This window comes from Neltuma alba, unplaced genomic scaffold (assembly GCF_004799145.2).
Source record: "Neltuma alba isolate B1F8T4 unplaced genomic scaffold, ASM479914v2 tig00011988_pilon, whole genome shotgun sequence".
NCBI lineage: Eukaryota > Viridiplantae > Streptophyta > Magnoliopsida > Fabales > Fabaceae > Neltuma > Neltuma alba.
Genome location: NW_021636561.1, coordinates 96,135 through 115,177, shown reverse-complemented (window position 1 = coordinate 115,177; position 19,043 = coordinate 96,135). Strand labels below are relative to the sequence as shown.

General features: G+C 35.2%; 5 protein-coding genes across 8 annotated transcripts; 2 read left to right on the top strand and 3 right to left on the bottom strand.

Moving 5' to 3' along the window:
- The first annotated feature begins 617 nt into the window (after positions 1-617).
- LOC114720557 (nodulin-related protein 1-like) lies at positions 618-1,443 on the top strand. The gene has a single exon (XM_028906208.1). It carries the CDS (start codon positions 732-734, stop codon positions 1,110-1,112), a length of 381 nt encoding a protein of 126 aa, XP_028762041.1. The 5' UTR covers positions 618-731; the 3' UTR covers positions 1,113-1,443.
- A 3,500-nt stretch (positions 1,444-4,943) lies between these two features.
- On the top strand, positions 4,944-5,895 carry LOC114720572 (nodulin-related protein 1-like). Its single transcript, XM_028906231.1, has one exon. It carries the CDS (start codon positions 5,060-5,062, stop codon positions 5,558-5,560), a length of 501 nt encoding a protein of 166 aa, XP_028762064.1. The 5' UTR covers positions 4,944-5,059; the 3' UTR covers positions 5,561-5,895.
- A 606-nt stretch (positions 5,896-6,501) lies between these two features.
- LOC114720566 (uncharacterized protein At3g61260-like) lies at positions 6,502-9,622 on the bottom strand. Its single transcript, XM_028906221.1, has 7 exons — positions 9,534-9,622; positions 8,684-9,044; positions 8,245-8,324; positions 7,757-7,969; positions 7,248-7,665; positions 7,056-7,137; positions 6,502-6,968 (listed from the first exon to the last, which is right to left on the bottom strand). Exons 2-7 carry the CDS (start codon positions 8,707-8,709, stop codon positions 6,774-6,776), a joined length of 1,014 nt encoding a protein of 337 aa, XP_028762054.1. The 5' UTR covers positions 8,710-9,044; positions 9,534-9,622; the 3' UTR covers positions 6,502-6,773.
- On the bottom strand, positions 9,290-13,567 carry LOC114720567 (leucine-rich repeat receptor-like serine/threonine-protein kinase At1g17230). 4 transcript variants are annotated; one of them, XM_028906222.1, is made up of 11 exons: positions 13,298-13,567; positions 13,019-13,166; positions 12,665-12,736; positions 11,655-11,726; positions 11,326-11,397; positions 11,086-11,229; positions 10,929-11,009; positions 10,733-10,804; positions 10,076-10,147; positions 9,623-9,694; positions 9,290-9,533 (listed from the first exon to the last, which is right to left on the bottom strand). In XM_028906222.1, exons 1-11 carry the CDS (start codon positions 13,389-13,391, stop codon positions 9,443-9,445), a joined length of 990 nt encoding a protein of 329 aa, XP_028762055.1. In that variant the 5' UTR covers positions 13,392-13,567; the 3' UTR covers positions 9,290-9,442. The 4 variants fall into 4 exon arrangements, with proteins under 4 accessions (XP_028762055.1, XP_028762057.1, XP_028762058.1 ...); XM_028906224.1 differs by lacking the exon at positions 10,733-10,804; XM_028906225.1 differs by lacking the exon at positions 12,665-12,736.
- Positions 13,568-14,836: 1,269 nt separating this feature from the next.
- On the bottom strand, positions 14,837-16,138 carry LOC114720581 (CLAVATA3/ESR (CLE)-related protein 10-like). Its single transcript, XM_028906242.1, has one exon. It carries the CDS (start codon positions 16,048-16,050, stop codon positions 15,676-15,678), a length of 375 nt encoding a protein of 124 aa, XP_028762075.1. The 5' UTR covers positions 16,051-16,138; the 3' UTR covers positions 14,837-15,675.
- Between the last annotated feature and the right edge of the window lie 2,905 nt (positions 16,139-19,043).

Sequence of the window (19,043 nt, the reverse complement as noted above, 5' to 3'; positions counted from 1 at the left end):
AAGATCAAAAGATAAGAAGCAAATAACAGTTCTTACTATAATTTTTTGTAATATAAGTTCAAGATAATCTATATCTTACATCAAACAGTTATCAAAATACTCTTATCTCAAACAAAATATTTTAAGTCTGTAATAGAATATTCCTGTTTGAAATAAAATATTTCAAGCCTGTAACAAAATATACATTGTCTTAACATTATTCTAATATGGGTATTTTTGTCTTTTATGCGTTTTAGTCCCAGGATTAAAACGCATTACCGGGGAGAAGGTAGGATTGTATAATCCCACCAATGTGGCATCGCTCAATCCTGGTAATCTTTAATCCCTCCTACCAAACATGACAAAATCACTCAATCCTTCCTCCAATCCCATTCCCTCCCCCTCAATCCCTCTTACCAAACGTGGCTTAAGTCCAAAATGAGGGTCCCCAGAAAACACGCAAAATACGAAATATCTCATCGTCCACCGCCACACCTTCTTATCCATCACCCATGTGGATTCTCCACATCCACTCATACATATTATATCTTTTTTTTTTTTTTGGTCAACTTACATATCATATCTTCACTCTCATTATTTCTCAACATCCATCCGCGCCCATCTCTTTCTATATATATGTATATATACATATAAAGCCCATCCCCGGGATCTTCAACGGTTATCCACTCCTTCACTGTTTTCAGTTCAATATCATATTCTCTCTGTGTTAGCTTTGTGAGAGTCTGAGAATAATGGATTCCGAACGCGGGCGTCAGGAGGGACACGGTGGTGCCGACCAGCAGTACTCCACCAGTGAGCTTATGTCCAGCGCCAAGGTGGTGGCCGAGGCGGCGAAATCAGGCTTCGGCAAGGAATCCGGCAGCATGGACAAGGCCAAGGTGGCGGAAGCGGCCGGTGATCTTCTAGGGGGAGCTCGTCAGTACGGCAAGCTGGAGGAGAAGGGCGCGGGGCAGTACGTTGAGAAGGCTGAGGATTACCTTCATAAGTACGGCAGCGGCGGCGGTGGAGGCCACCAGTCGGAGAAACCATCAGAAGAGTCAAAGCCAGAAGGTGAGTCTGAAAGCGGCGGCGCCGGCGGATTCATGAAGATGGCTAAAGGCTTCATGAAGTGATATTAATAATTAAAGTGAAAGCGGCGGCGCCGGCGGATTCATGAAGATGGCTCAAGGCTTCATGGAGTGATATTAATAATTAAAGTTAATTATGTGAAGAGTAGCGTAAAAGGGTTTTATGTGTGCAGTGGTGGTGTGATTGAGAGTTAGAGGCATATTTATAACTGGAAACGGGAGGAAACTTGTGTCTGTAGTGATGTGTGCGTACGATGCTAGACCTGCTGTTACGAGCTATGATCTTACGAGTCCATTAAATAAGTGTGTATTGTTGTTTGTATTCCGTATCTGCTCTCCTGAGCTATATATACATATATATATATATATAGACATAATATTTGGATACTTGGATTACTGAGTCTTGTTCCCACGAGACAAAACTGAAATGCTGATCTATGAGGTCGAAGAAGCTTCTTTTGAGTTCTTGGCTTGCTTTCCGCACTTTTTTTCGACCGGAAGCTTTTCACGCTGAGATACCGTCAAAAATATAAACATCCAACTTCTGAAGGGGTTGGGTTTTTCAAAAAGCTGCTCCTTGTTGTGGTTAATATGAGAAGCAGTTGGTATCAGATTTGATGTTAACTAATGAAATTCAATTTTTTTTATTTTTTATTTTTTCATAAATTATACTCCTCGGTCCTTATTATAAGATCCAATTTGACTTTTTATTTGGTTCTAATTATAAGACCCATCTATTTTCTCTCTTATATTTATGCATTTTTTTCCAAGATAATCCTTCTAATAATGATAGTTTTAGCCAATATACTTAATTAGCAAGGATATTTTAGGAATAACAATACTTATTATTATAAATAACCAACTTAACTTACTTCCTAATCTCCTCAAATAAGTCAATTGGGTCTTATAATTAGGATCGGAGGAGTATATCTCTATTAATAGTAAGGATTTTTTATTAAAGAATAATTCTAATAATTTAATGTACACGATTTAAAAAAATATTATAGAAAGATCAATACATATTTGTAACAAATAATTAATTTAATTATTTTTTTTACTATTCTTAGATTATTTATCTAATTCTTCTATTAAAAATAAAAAATAGTATAATATGAATTTGTCTTATTATTTACTACCTCCTATCCTTAATATAAGACTTTGTTTAACTTTTATTTTGATCATAAATATAAGATTCCAATCTATTTTGTCTCTCATATTTATACATTTTTTTTAAAGTAACCATTGTAACAATAATAATTCTAGTCAATACACTTGATTAGTAAGGATATTTTAGGAAAGACAACACCTATTTAAGACAAATAACTAATTTAACCTACTTTCCTAATCTCCTCAAATTAATCAACTAGCTCTTGTAATTAGGACTGGAAGTAGTAATATATTTTTTCATTTTTATCCTAATTATATATCAATCATATATTTTTTTGGCCCATTCTCATTCCGTCCCCCCACCCCTAATAATAGCACATGAGCAGTGCGGGGACAACGGATAAGAACGGTCAATAACGGGAATGTCCAAACACACAATTACAAAAGCGCGTGGCTGACATTCATGAACAAGCGCCACCGACACGTTCCAGTTTTTTTTGTTTTTGCCCCGAAGTACCTGTAAGTTCCCTTATCTTTGTAATCTTAAAAATTATGCCCTCAACTTTTATATTTTTATCATTTAACTCCCTACCGCTGCCATTGAAAATGGCAGATATTAAATAAAAAAACCTCTTCATCTTTCAGGGACACATCCAGAGGAAAATCCTCATCAACACAGCTTTATAATTGTTCTCTAATCTTTTTCATTTCTCTAATCACGCAACAAAGAGATTTGTTCATGATAATTTGACTTTATCATTTTGACCAAAGATATGCTAAAATAATAGAGATAAGGATATAAATAGGGAAAATTTCACTGTAGGACCGCAGAAGACAAATAATTTCAAAGAGCCCCCAAAACTTTCTGAAACCTCACTGCAGGACCAAGGGACCAATCTGATATTAATTTTTAGAGTGAGATTACAATAATACCCCTCCCTTTTTATTTTATTAAAAAATAAATATTTACCGGAGTTATTGTTCCGGCCACCGGAGGTCGGAGGTCCGGCCACCGGCGCTCAGGTGGCCGCCGTCGGGGTCCGGTCACCGGTGGCCGGAACAGTAACTCCGGCGGACCTCCGGTGGCCGGAGTTTTTTTGTTTAAAACAAAGTGGCCAAGGGAGGGTTTGAACCCAGGACCCCTTGGCACACCAAAAGACTTGTAACCACCAAGCCAAGCAACCCATTCAATCATAAAATGCAAATAAAACTATATATAACAAAATAAACGCAACAGTCCAAATGTAAGTGAACAAGTGAAATTAGACGATTTACAAGTGGAATTCAGAAATTTGCAACAAAAATTAGGCAATTTACAAATAACATAATAGAAGTCATAACCCAAAATGCAAGTATTTAAGTGCAAATGAGCAAGTAAAATTTATAATAAAAGTTTATGGATTTACAACCCAAATTTGGTAAACACAAGAGAATTTACAACCCAAAATGTAAGTGTTTGAGTGTAAGTGAACAAGTGAAATTAGACGATTTACAAGTGGAATTCAGTAATTTACAACAAAAATTAGGCAATTTACAAATAACATAATGGAACTCACAATCCCAAATACAAGTGTTTAAGTGTAAATGAGCAAATAAAATTTGAAGATTTACAACAAAAGTTTATAGATTTGCAAGTGAAATTCGACAATTTCACTTGCTCATTTGCACTTAAACACTTGCATTTGGGGTTATGACTTCTATTATGTTATTTGTAAATTGCCTAATTTTTGTTGTAAATTGCTGAATTCTACTTGTAAATCGTCTAATTTCACTTGTTCACTTACACTCAAACACTTACATTTTGGGTTGTGAATTCTCTTGTGTTAGCCAAATTTGGGTTGTAAATCCATAAAATTTTATTGTAAATCTTTAAATTTCACTTGCTCATTTGCACTTAAACACTTGCATTTGGGGTTATGACTTCTATTATGTTATTTGTAAATTGTCTAATTTTTGTTGTAAATTGCTGAATCACACTTGTAAATCGTCTAATTTCACTTGTTCACTTACACTCAAACACTTACATTTTGGGTTGTGAATTCTCTTGTGTTTGCCAAATTTGGGTTGTAAATCCATAAAATTTTATTGTAAATCTTCAAATTTCACTTGCTCATTTGCACTTAAACACTTGCATTTGGGGTTATGACTTCTATTATGTTATTTGTAAATTGCCTAATTTTTGTTGTAAATTTCTGAATTCCACTTGTAAATCGTCTAATTTCACTTGTTCACTTACATTTGGACTGTTGCGTTTATTTTGTTATATATAGTTTTATTTGCATTTTATGATTGAATGGGTTGCTTGGCTTGGTGGTTACAAGTCTTTTGGTGTGCCAAGGGGTCCTGGGTTCAAACCCTCCCTTGGCCACTTTGTTTTAAACAAAAAAACTCCGGCCACCGGAGGTCCCGCCGGAGTTACTGTTCCGGCCACCGGTGACCGGACCCTGACGGCGGCCACCTGAGCGCCGATGGCCGGACCTCCGACCTCCGGTGGCCGGAACAATAACTCCGGTAAATATTTATTTTTTAATAAAATAAAAAGGGAGGGGTATTATTGTAATCTCACTCTAAAAATTAATATCAGATTGGTCCCTTAGTCCTGCAGTGAGGTTTCAGAAAGTTTTGGGGGCTCTTTGAAATTATTTGTCTTCTGCGGTCCTACAGTGAAATTTCCCCATATAAATAATAATAAAAATATATTTGCGCCCGAACGCGGAAACGAGAGCAAAAGACCTGATGCCCACCTACTATTTAATAGAAGATCAATAATCCCAAAGCCCCAATCACTTCATCTTCATTCTCATTTTTCTTCCCCCTTCAATTTCTCTCTGCAAAATCCTATCTTCTTTTGACAAATTTTCTCTCTAATCTCTTCTATTGCAGCTATGGATTCCGATCCGACCCGCCGCCACGGCCATTCGCACCAGCAGCACTCCTCCAGCGAGCTTCTTTCTAGCGCCAAAGTGGTTGCTCAGGCAGCCCAGGCCACTTTCCGCCACGAAACGGGCAAAGTCGACAAGGCCCATGCCGCCCATGCCGCCGGGGATCTTCTCGAGGCCGCTTGTCACTACGGCAAATTGGAGGATAATTCCTTTGGGAAGTACGTTGACAAGGCCGAGGATTACCTTCACAAGTACGGCAGCTCCTCCCACAATCCCGTCGTTGGCGCACCTTCCGACCATCCGACCGCCGCCAGCACGCACTCCACAAAACCGGATCATCAGTCACATGGGCAGGGGGATTACTTGAAGATGGCTCAAGGGTTCTTGGGATCGGGCTCGAAAGCTGATTCTCACTCGTCAAAACCAGGCCACTCGGAAAGTGGCGGCGGCAGCGGCGGCTATGGGGATTACTTGAAGTTGGCTCAAGGCTTCCTGAAAAAGTGATGGGTTTGTTTTTGTGAAATCTGTATGGAGTTTGTGGGTTTTACCATAGATATATATTTGCTGTTATTCTTCTGATCTGGTGAGGAATTCCAACTTCTTGCTTTGTGACTTCAATTCATCATATGTGATGTATTGCTCCTTAAAAGGCTCAAACTCTGTTTTGAATATCTATATATATATTTATGTATATATCATGTGTTCAATTTTTAGGTGTTATGTCAACCAAAAAGTAGGATGTAATGGAGAAGAATCTTGAAGGTGGACAGAGATGTCTGTGTGTTACGATGAATCAATAAATGGATATTAAGTAACAGTAAAGATAAGATAATTCCCTTGATTTGATTCGAGGAGTGACTTCAATTGCTTAGCAAGTATTGATTCTTGGCACCCTATTCTCTAAATAAAATGTGCCTTTAACAGCAGCATAGTTTTTAAAAAAATAAATAAATTTCATTTAACAGTTTTGATTAAACTGGAAGAAAAATGCTATCTCATGATTAACTAAATAATAAATTGAAAGAAAAAAATTGTTTAAAGGAAAATCCTATTAATGCTTCACAGTTCACAGAAACATACTTTGTTTTGTTGTATCCGTATCTTGTGTCTCTATAAATCCGACCAAGTCACAAAGCTGTGATTTGTATGCCATTTCCTATGTTTACCCTATCTACCCTCTATCGTAAAATTTTAATTTGGTCAACATCAAGTTCAGTGAATTAGGTTATGTTCCCTTTTGTGTGATACTTTGCATTGCTTGAATTCTTATTTCGGTTCATGCATTGATCTCAAGACTTATTGTTTCTTTAACACCATTATGCAGTATATTATACAAGGTTTCTAGAAGCAAGTAACGCTATCTCAAAAATTTAACTCGAATTCCTTTCTGGCAATTAATAACTCGTCAACTTTCTTTGATATGGCAGAGAAAACACTGTGATTCATTATGTAAATTCTATCTTAGGCAGCTCGGTATTTGTCTACATTATTGCAATTTCAAAGTACATGTAATCATATATTACAATTTCTTTTTTTTTTTTTGGTTGCACTTGCTTTTCTTTCCTCGTATAAAAAGATAAAAATCATCCGAATTCCGAAGACATGTCGTTTCGTAACAGATGTTAGTTAAGAATTTGTAAATTAAACAATGAAAGACATATTTACGGGTTGCTTCTTGTTCCTCCAACCCCAGTGATGCTGCACATAATTGGTGATCTCAGAAGCAGGGGCATGCTCCTGGAAGCTTGCCAGTTGTTCTGATTACTTCTGCCTTTTCTCTAACTTTGCGCTCTTCATTCTTTCGTCTTTCTTCTGCTTCAGCACTTGCAGCCCTAACAATCCCATTAATATATTCCATATCACTCTGGAATTTCGTGTACGCTTTTCGCCTTTCCTTCTCAGAACTCCTCATCTGTTTCAAAAAGTTTTTTGAGCACACAATGCACTGAGTTTCTAATTTTAATCAAGCATAAAAAAATAATGGATGAGTGAAAGGAACCTCTTTCTTCTCCAAGTTGCGTCTGGCTTTTGCCTTCTTCTTGTTTTCCCATGCATGTATTGTCTCCTTCAACCTTTCATACCTGGCATGCATTTTCCATCAGCAACTTAAGAAGTGCATGCGATGCTTGAATCAAGATATTGCCAATCAATATTAAATGCGTGCAAAGTAACACCACGGCCATGTATGCACCTTTCTTTTATCGCTTCAAGCTGTTCTCTCTCCCAAGCAGCTGCTTTTTGTTCATTGGGGTTCTGTCTTCTTGGTGGAGTGGGTGGTTTTGGAGGGCCAGGCTTTATGGAATTATTCCTCACTTGTGGTCCTCGTGGTTGTGGCGGCAGCGGTGGCGGAGGAGGAGGAGGAGGCATTAGCCTTGAAGATGGAGACTTAATTGCTTGTGGGATCGCAAGATTTGTTTCTTCAGTTTTCTTCAAGTTCGAATCACCAAAAGACTGGGTCTTTCTTGGCGGTGGGAACTCAGGTTTATCATCATCCCCTTTGAAATGGTCACTAGGAGCTGAAGTTTTCTTCATTGATGATGCCGGGGTGAGAGTCTTTTCCGGCTTTTCTTCATCCGTGACCGGAAATATTGGCACCTTGTTGAATGAACCTGCATGTGAAGTAGAAGCAGTTCGTTATCATTTCGGATCTCTTCTGTAAGGACGAAAATGATAAATCTAGTTTTCTATAGATGACTTTACCTGAGAGTTTCCTGGATAAACCACCAACTTTGCTTTTGGTCTTGGTCAATAAGCTCTCAGGGCCTTCACTAGTCTTCCGTTCAGAGAAATATTGTGAGGTTATGGCGACTGCGGCAGCTGTAATTGCAGTAGCGTGTTCCATTTCTTGAGAATCATAGTCATTACTCATTTTTCTCAAAAACTGCCTTGGGAACCAATTCTGGGCCTTCTTCTCTGAAAAAATTGACGTGCAAAATGGGTAACGCATACAAATGGTAGGAAAAGAAAAACAATCTTATTGACCATGTGTTTCACTCTCTGTTCGTCATCTTCCTCATCATCATCATCATCAAGAAACCATTGTAATGTGAACGAGGAATGTTTGTTTTTTCTACTGGGATATGGGAAAGTCGGTTGCTAAAAAAGAACTTTTTTTTGCTTTTTGTTCATTAGCAACCGTTCTTGGTTAATACAGGAATTAAAACTACGGAGAGAATAAAGTGCCTCACCTTTCTGTGAGGGTATTTTCTGAACCCTGATGCCACTCAGATCAGCTCTGTTCTCCTCCTCTGCACCAGTAAATATCGACCTAAGGAAGGGGTTCAAGATTAACTTGATCATATTTACGAACTCTAATCAGTAAATTTGTATTTTATTCACAGCAGATTTGATAATTATGAACTCTATTTCCTTGAGGCAAAATCAGTTCAATTCATTATCAGATCAGACACCTGGGCTCTTTTAAAGCTTGATCACATAACTGCAAACTAAATCTCGATAACATAGTAGAATTATGCAATCTTATGGGTATTATAGCAACTAAAAAACGTATGCATGCAAAGCCTCTGTCCATTTGAAGAGGTTTGTTTATTCAAATATATGTAAACACTAACACGGCTACCGGCACATGTCGCGCCATTTCCAAGGTAAAATGTCACGGTGACATACCTGATCTGATTCATCAAATTCTCCATGAGATGTCTGTTTTGAGGTGTTCCCTTTTTGTGAGCAATACCTTATCTATCCACATGGTGGTGCTTATTTGAAGGAGAAGAAACCTGGGGCAAGCAAGGTTGGATATGCTTTGCATGAACTTTCTGGTTTGGAACTCTAGTGCCTTTTGGGTGAAGACAGGTATTATATCCTCTCTAGAGACTTTCCTTTCAGTGCAGAGGATCCTGTTATTTGACCTTCTTAACCTCATGTCGCAATCCAGATTTATCAGTTCACATTTCGAAGAATCTTGAGTCTTCCAAGAAAAGGATGTTAGATTGTCGTTCAAGTTACCCTAGGAATATTCTCAAACACCCTGAATTAAAAATATAACAAACTATTGGTTTCCATGATTCTTTAAGCAGCAATTTATCAGAAAATGTCGTCACAGGTCAATCTGAAAGTAGATTTGTTCAGACAGGAAGGAGGAGACACACAAAGCAACTTTCCTACTTTACTCATTGAATAAGCTTGCGCACCGGACACACATTAACAGAAGCATTTAGTCTCCATATGTATTACCATGAAAGGTGAGACGAGCCACTATTACTGACAACTATAAGACCAAGATGAACGATTAATTTTATTGATGGAAATCAAATTGTACAAAATTGAACCTAGCTGGCTAATTCTTTGAGATTGTTAAGACGAACTATTTTTTCAAATTAAACAAGCAAACTCCATCGGGGAAAATAAGAGAGTGTAATGAGCTGCTTAAACAAGGAAGTCTGTGTCGGAAACTTCAAGGACTCTATGAACACCAATAGGGCTTACATCGGCCCGAAATGCATTTCCTTCAACGTACCTGAGGAGGAAAAGAGCATATGATTACTCAGTTCAGTGAGAAAGATGACAATGAGTGGTTCGCTATTTCTGAAGGTTTATAAACCTCACATTTCTTTCAAGAATGGATGCTTATAAAAGGCATCCGGTATTCTGCCTGTAAATTGGTTATGATCCAAGTACCTGAAATCAAGATTTAGAAAAAACCTTAACTCTCCGGTAATCGACAGTGATGACAAACGTATTTCCTGCCAACATATATAAAAACGAGAAGTATAGAACTTGTGCTCCATTTTGCTTTTCGCGTGAGGAAGAAAATTTGAACCCAAGTATGGAGGATCATGGTAGCACATTAAGACTGATTTTTTTTCACCTTGTTTCGCCAACATGAGCAAAATTCCTTGCGAAGGACATTTTTACTCAAAAGTTCAAATTCTAGAATGAAAGACATCAATATGTCGAGAAAACACAACGTCGTTTTTAATCAAAGGTGACAGGCAATTCTGAAAGTATCCTTCTACAAGCAGTCCGGCAGAACTATAAACAAGTTGGAAGAGAACTTACAAGTATGTCAACTTAGGAATATTAGCGAGGCTAGAAGGTACAACTCCTGACATTTTGTTATAGGATAAGTACCTGTCACCAACAAACAAATTTATTGAAAATTCTTAATTCCAAGCAATACAACTGGCTGAATAATCACACTGCAACATCGAGTTCACTCAATGTTAGGGAAGTATCTGGACATTGACATGAATTCGTCATCACAAAATAATACCACCAAATTTCACCCAAAAAAAATAAAAATAATACCACCAACTGTGATATGCTGCCTAATATGAAAATTATATGAAAGTTTGGCATGTGTTAACATAAGCACAATCTCCCTTTCCCAGTGTCCATGCTTCAAAGTCCAAGAGCATCAAACTATTACTGGATATTTCTCCCAAGTTATTGGAATTTTCCTTTATAATATTTTAAGAATTCCTAAGGTCTGTGCATTTTTTGATTATTTGAATATAGTTGTAGTTACGTAATTTCCTGTTTTAGGTTAACTCTGTCCAACAGCTCTATAAATCGCTCATGCGCATATTTAGAGATTTTTGCCATAAGACATAGTAACCCGCATAGTATCAGAAGCAAAACTTTCGTGAGAAGAAGAAGGAGAAGATAGAAGTAGGAGGAGAAATACAGAGGGGAAGAATGAAAGACAAAACTCACAAGATTTCAAGACTGGACAGGTTTGCAAGGTTCGCAGGTATGCCTCCGGTAATATAATTATTATTTAGATATCTGAATATCAAGACAACGAAAAGGAGCAGGGTTTATTCAGAGAACTAAGAGAAGAAAGACTTTTGTGAGGGTAAAGTCAGCATGAGTGGATTTAGTACATATCCACCAACTACAAATAACCTACAGGTTGCGCATTGCTGGAAAGCAGCCTTCAATGCGAATGAGTTCTCTTATGGTACCAACCAAATGATTGTTACCAACATCCCTACAAACGTAAATAGTGTGAGATATCACAGACTTTGCTTCCAAATAAGATGTGCTTAAATAAATTTCATGCTTACAGGTGTCGCAGGTTTGCAAGGGAGCCCAATTCTGGTGGAATTCTTCCACTAAAACGGTTTTTATGAAGATAAAGGTAGCGAAGCTCCTGAAGATTGGCAAGCTCGTTGGGAATTTCTCCCTTGAAATTATTGAAGCTCAGGTATCTGCATAAGTGTAAAATATCTTGATTGTAAATATAAATGAGAATGAAGTGAAAAAACAGGGAGGTACAGGTTGCCAAGTAGGTTAAGGTTATTTACAGATGTGTTAAACTCTTGAGCTGACCAATTTCTGGGGGAATCGCATCCTGTAGTTTATTCCACCTCAAATTTCTGGAAGGAAACTAAGGTCGGTCGGCATGAACAAAAGTCATTGGAAGATCAGCAATTGCTTTAACAAGACATTCTCTTCATGAGTTTACAAAAGCTATTGAATTAAAGGTCTTCACTAGATTGCTATTTTTTGACCAAATTCACTACATTGCAAAGTTTTAAGGAAGAACAACATTCTAATGCATCATCTCAAAAATTAAGTATTAGATCAAATAAAAGAGAGGAACCAGTTTCAATGAAGGATAAGATGAGTTTACAGTATTTTTAGACGCTTCAACCGTTCAATTTGAGGAGGAATAGGCCCTGTCAACTTGTTATTATGCAGATCCCTGCCACAACACAATCCATAAGAGACCAGAAGGTTGTAGCAAAATGGAGGCACTTTAGTGCTTGGGAACACTATCATTCATCTTGTTAACATTTGAATCTTGACTCCATTTGGAGGGTTTGAGAAAGAAGCAGGGTACATCATGTAAAGAGACCTGGTATCAAGAATGCATGCGGTATGATCCATTACTTCGAAACATATCAACATGTTCCGAATTGTTCCTTGTTCCGAAATAACTCAAAAAGGATCTACATATGATGTATAGCAAATTACATTATTTATATGTTATCAAGAGTACAACATACCTTACATTTCATATAAAATATGAGCCTATTATAATCTAGTTATAAATTGAAATTTTAGTTTAAATTGTTTTGTACTTTCATTGATAACTTGTTGTGTATATCCTATTTTACATTTGAAATGCTTGCTTATGATTCAAATCTTTATGTTCATTTTTTCATGCATTAAATCATTTTATTTTCACACACACGGTCATTCTACGTCAATGTTAAAAATTATTGTAATTCCATATCCTGCCTCACATCATATTCGATAAGAGTTCTATCTCATACTCTGTCAGGGCTCCTCAAATTCGGGCCTCACTATCACTAAAAAACTAATGCAAAAGAAAACCACAATTGCTTTCCCTGATTATATACAATTAAGAACCCATTTAGAATGACTTGTAAATAATTTTTCAATTATAATTTACAAAATATGAAATAAATCTATAAGAAAAATTTTATTCCGATTTACGTAAAATATTTTTATAGGTGTTTATGAATATGATTCCAATTTCCAAATAGGCCCTAAGAGTTTCAGTCCCAAAAAAAAAAAGGCATAAGAGGATCTTCTGCTACTACTTCAAGACGCATCATCAAGATTTGAAGCTTTAAGCTTTTTTTCTCTCCTGAATTTCTTTAAAAAGAACCTTACAGCCGTGTAAGATCCAACAAGCTGGTTACTGCAGTAGGGAATGGTCCCACAATGGAAACCGCATAAACCTCACTGCAAATACAACGACAAGAATCAATCAAAATCCATCCATAGACTCCAATCTTCATCTCGAATATCACAATAATGTCACTCTTCAATCTTCGGAGATAGTTGGAGTTGAAAGATAAAAAGCTTTTATTCGAGAGAATATCTAAGGCTGGAGAGGAATGGCCGTGACAGACATAAAACATTAAGCAGGGTAAGATTCTCTGGATTAAGAATTGAAATTTTGGCGTTTAGGGTAAAAGTATCTTTAGCAAATGAGTAGGAAAACTGAGATATTATGATTCTCACAGCTCGGTGACAACTCGATAATCACCAAGAGTGGAGCAGGTGACACCGGACCACGGCGGCAAACCGCCGTCACCACATGGATCCTCTCCAACCCACGCATACACGACTCTCCATCCAAGAGACGATTTGATTTCGTTCAAAGCTTTCACTGAAAATTAATCGCAAGACACACAAACCCTTCAATCAATTCCAATTTCAACGTCTGAAAACGACAATGCCATTCATTACGCAAATTAGAATTAGGATCAGATACTGAGAGAGAAAGGCGAAGAGCGATACCGTCACGCTTGAGGGTTTTACAGTGCGCGAGATTGAAGTGTGACAAAACAGAACCAATGATAAGAAATACTGCAGTAAAGAGTATCCGCGACATTTGGAATTCCCAGTCCCTCAATGGCTCAATCAAGTATTATTGAGAATGGGATTTGTCTCTGTTTGTTTGGATTCCAGGCTATTGAATCTGTGATTCGGATTTGATGAGTGAGGAAGAAAAGTAGTAGGAACACAATGAAATATGGATTAATCGAAGCTGAGCTTCGGGGAACGCAATATCAAGTTGGAAATCTCAACAGTACTCGTCGGCATTTGGCACTGAAAATAATACTCCTCCTGTACTTAATATAAGACCCATTTAACTAATTTGATTAGATTAAAGAAGTTAGGTAAGTTAGTTAATTATAAAAAATATGACATGTTTTTCCCTTCTACCTGGTTATGGTTGAGGGAGTATCCATAAGGGTAATTTAGAGAAAATTGATAAATATGAGAAATGGGTCTTATATTTAAGACCAAAACTAACTCAACAATTTGGTCTTATATTAAGAACCGAAGGAGTATTTGAGTGATCCAATTTTTTCAAAGAAATAAAAAAAATGGAATTAAACCTAATTTATCGGACATTTTTTGCAATTATTTTTGTTGGATTGAATAACACAGCCTTACCGTTAAAACGTAAATGTCAAATAGTACCTTCCATCTGTTATACTTTTCTGTGCTTCGCTGACATTCTTGTTTTCTTCTTTCAGAAACAACGACAGCGAGTTCCGCTACTCTTGATAAAAATAAACTAAATTACATAAAGTAAAAAATTGATTTAAATCAGTTAAAAATAATAAATATGTAAAAAATATAATTTATTTATAAAAATACCTTAATTAACGATTAACGAATAGGATGAGAGAGCGTATGAATAATTAGTCTCTAAAATACCTTTATTAATACAAATATTATTCAATTAAAATCTATTTAGCAAAGCTATTAGAAAACAAAAAAGCACTTTTTATATTGTAATAAATATAAATTTAGTTTCCTATCTCTGATATCCGTGGAAGGCTTCTTTATCTTCTTGTCAGTCTACCAAATTTATCTCCAGATTCCTCGTAACTTTGCAATGAAAGGCACAAATAAAAGTAACTTCTTCTTCTTCTTCTTCTTCTTCTTATTGTGTTGCTTGTAAATATACAAATATAGTATGAACAATTATAATAGAATAGGGCTGGGAGTTATATGTCACATCACAATTAGTAGAATATATATTTCGTTTCAATAAACCAAATATATATATATATATATATATATTTCATGGTGGAGATTGCAAATCCACATATTGAAATATACACAGCACATTTTCTATTCAGATTAGGGACACCCCACCATTTGCATTTGTTGAAATGATGGTGTACACATTTTTTCCTAAAAAATTAATTATATAAATATGTGCGTGCATTTGAACATTATATATATTATTATGGTCAAGGAAATTCATAATAACCAACCAACTACCCCTAGAAAATAAATAAATAAATAAAAAGGAGGGAATTAAATGCAAATATACCAAGTCACGTTCATTAATTGAAACAAGGAGCTATACATGAAGAATATAAAAGGTTATAACAAATTTAAAAAGAGAGAGAGAGATTGAAATGTTGGTGATCCACACATGACACCAGGAAGATGAATAAAAGCCAAATTTGAGGTAATTATACAGAGCAAGCAACTCCACATAAATAGTAAAGTCTTTGTCACAAGGTGGCTCCCCAGCATTAATGCAACTCATGGGATACTCTTGATTCCAATTCATCCATTTCCTTAGCCATAACATCCATTTCCATGCTTGTTTTCAGATTCTTCTTCTCTTTCCTTCTACAAAACTTCCTACCTTAAGTCTCTCTCTCTCTCTACTCTCTCTCTTCATCTGCATCACTCTCCCCAAAAACAAGCATGGAAATGGCAGCTAATAATTTGCCTGTATGTTATTCCTAAAGGGACAAGAGAAAAAAGAAAAAAGGATCAGAAAAGAACCTTAATAATCAACTGATTATCACCACAGTACAGAAGCGCATAGGTTGTCTCGGAGAAATATGCTGTTTATCTCTCTCTCTCTCGCTCTCTCTCTCTATATATAAGGAGCCATGCCTGCCAAAGACTGTCTCTTTCTCTGCGGTAGCCATTGTTGATGCAGAAAACTGTCTCCTCTCTCTATCTCGTTGGATGATCCAAGAACTTGAACAAGGGTTAGCCTTTCGGTATCTATAATCATAAAACGTAGAAAAGATAGATAACAAGAAAGAGAACACTTAAAAAGAAAAGAAAGAAGAAAATGGGTTTTGCTAAATGAGGATCTTAGGACATAAAGTAGTGAGTGAGTGATAGGATGATCAGTTATGAAGTGGGTTTGGTCCTGTGGGGACTAATCTCTTCTGGACGCCATATCTGGGATCAATCTCACTGTTTTTGTCAGAGTTCGTCATCTGGGAAGGAAGAGGACGATGAAGAGTAGTGTCGTAGTAGTAGTAGTACTTGTGGATTCTTTGAAGCTGGAAGCACAGAGAACGTGGGGTTTCTTTGGAGAAAGATTCACATCGACGATGATGAAGGCGGTGATTCTGGTGGTGGAGGGCGGTTGTGGAAGGTGGCAAATTTCTGCAATTCACAGAGCAGACAAAGAAGAGAAGGTAAAGAAGAAGAAGAAGAATAAGGTTGGGATGGAAAAAAGAAGAAGGTGGGGTTGATGAAGACAGAGAGCTCTTCATTTCAGAAACAGAGGAGAAAAACACAGTTGCAGAGAAAATGAATATGAAAGATCGATGATGATGATGATGAAGACGAAGCGGAGGGGGAAAGAGAAAAAGGGAAAGGAGGGAAGGAGGGGGAGAGAGTATTAATGCGAAGCGAGAGACCCATGACACTGAGTGGATACAAATGGGGAGAAATTAATAAGATTGAAGGGATTTTTGGGTTTATAGTCAGCAGTGTTCACCTTTTCTCATCATACCAGTCACGAAGTTTATATGCATTTCCGGGCCATATAATTAGTTTTCATGCTTTTCCTTCTCTTTTATTCACTTCTTTGACTTCTTTGTTTCTCTCACGTCATTTCGTATATTTTAGTATTTCAATTTCTAAACATATCACGTGATGCCTGAAAAAAACAAAGAATTTCTAAATATTAAATTTGATTCCATATATATATATATAATATCAATTTTATATAACTATTTGCTTTATTTAAGAATAGTGGGGTTTTTCCTGTGTAATCCACTTTAAACCTAATGGAAAATTTGGTAAGTTTTCATAGGGGAATTATACATTTTTATTTTCAAAGATAGAAAAATATGAGTGGGGCTTTTAATGTGTGGAAAAAGACGTCATTTATTCATATACATGTGAGTATAAATTTGAATTTTCACTGAGTTTTTTTTCAAAAAAAAATTTGGCGTTGTTTTAAGTTGATTTCTACCTCAAACTATCGTATGAATAATAAATGATATGAATTTAATGGTTTTGAGCATGACAATATTGAAGAGAATCCAGCAATCACACAACTCCATGTTTTTAGAATTTATATATATTAGTATAAATTTGAATTTTCACTGAGTTTTTTTTTTATAAAAAATTTGGCATTGTTTTTTAAAGTTGATTTCTACCTCAAACTATCGTACATGAATAATAAATGATATGAATTTAATGGTTTTAGCATGACAATATTGAAGAGAATCCAGCAATCACACAACTCCATGTTTTAGAATTTATATATATTAGAAAATTTTGAAATTTGAATTATTATTCATATGAACTATCTTAGAGTACAATGAAATATCCCCATCAACAACAAAAATTATATTTCTCGAAGTACTGAGAATAAAAGATAGATTCTTTCAAACCCTCAACCTCTTAGATAAATGACAAGAGCCCCTATTACTCACATACTAACTTGAATAGGTAACTGTTTGTATTATTTTAATACCCACAATTTTATGCTCCGGTTTTTTTTTTTTCATAAGATTTGAATTTTTGAACTGCTTTTATGAGATTTAAATTTTTGAATTGGTTTAGTCTTTTTTGTAAAATTTAATTTGGTGTTATCTAAATATAAAATATATTTTTACCAATTTTACCTATTATTAATTGTATCATTTTTTGGCACATTCTTTTTCATAATTTTTCTCTCGCCATTTCTTTCTCTAATCTACTTTCTTATAAATAAAGGCATATTCAAAAAATTTTAAATATATATATTTGTTGCATGTTTATAATTTTAAATTGTTGCATATTTATAATTAACTAATACTAATAGATTTTTAAATCACACAATTTGTTTAATTAAATCTTATAAAAAGAAAGAGACATAGTACTCTTTACTTTGATGATAACTTGTAACTTGTTTTTTTCAAAAAAATAGTGTCAACTGAGGAAAAGAAATACAGTAACAAAATCTTTATATGTGTGTATATATATTGGGATATTAGTTTTTTTTGTTAAAAAAGTTTAGATGAGTTGGATCTGAGAATTCATTAGAATCAGGGCATGCTTCCAAACTTAAAAAGCGTTTACAAAGGGTACTCATATTACCTTCAACAAAGTTCTCATATTAGTAGTGGGTTTCGAACTCACGATTTTATGGGTTATGAGTTGATTTCTTATCAATTGGACTAACTCTTATTGGCGAGAGATTAGTTTTCTTATGAACAATACTTACATCAAGTTCTTTATATTCATTATGTCAAGTTTTCTAATTATTCATAACCATGTGTCATATTTTTTAAATATTAATATTTAATGACATTTAACTATAAATTCATATGAAACAAAAAAAGGCACACAATCATCATCATATGTAATCGGACAACCTGATATAATAAATATATAGAAGTTCACCTAAGTTTTTTCGGTTATGTAACCTCAATTCACAAATCACATCCCACCTTATCCTCATAGTACATTTATACACACACACACACGCACGCACACAGAGATTTGATACATTTTCACGACTTCCTTTCATTATACATATAAATTACAAAGTTGAGGCTTTTAATTTGAGTTGACATAAGGAGATAAAACAATTTAATACATTTAAGTAACCTCGTCCATTTCTGTTAACTAATGAAGCTGATAATGGTCCTGACGATAGAACAGAAATAATTACAAGGCCCATAATGTTGAAGTTTCTTCGTCAAACTATACAGAGTAATCTCGTTGAATGTCATTACTATTGCTTCCATCATCATTGATTAATTCTTTGTTTTTTTTCCATTTTTCTTGAAAAATTATCTTCTTAATAGATAGTATTACCTTTGGATCCGTAATATAAAAGCTCTTTTAATTTTTATTTTGATTCTAAATATAAGATTACAATCCACTTTGTTTCTCATATTTATCCATTTTTTTAAAGATAGTCCTTATAATAATGATAGTTTTAGTTAATATACTTGATTAGTCAAGGATATTTTAAGAAAAAACAAACCCCATTTATTACAAATAACTAACTTAACTAGTTTTTATAATAAACTTAAATTAATCAATTAGCTCTTATATTAAGGACCGGAAGTACTATTTAAGATGTTTTGCCTTCAACGCAGTCAAGACATGGGGATTTTTTAATATATTATTTTGATTCTGATTTGGCAGGATAAAAATAATAAAATATATTGCATGTAAACTGATGTGGAAGGGGAGATTTTTTTTTCTTCTTCATATAAATCAACTTACAATTTTGCCCATAATTTATTATTTATTACTCTAT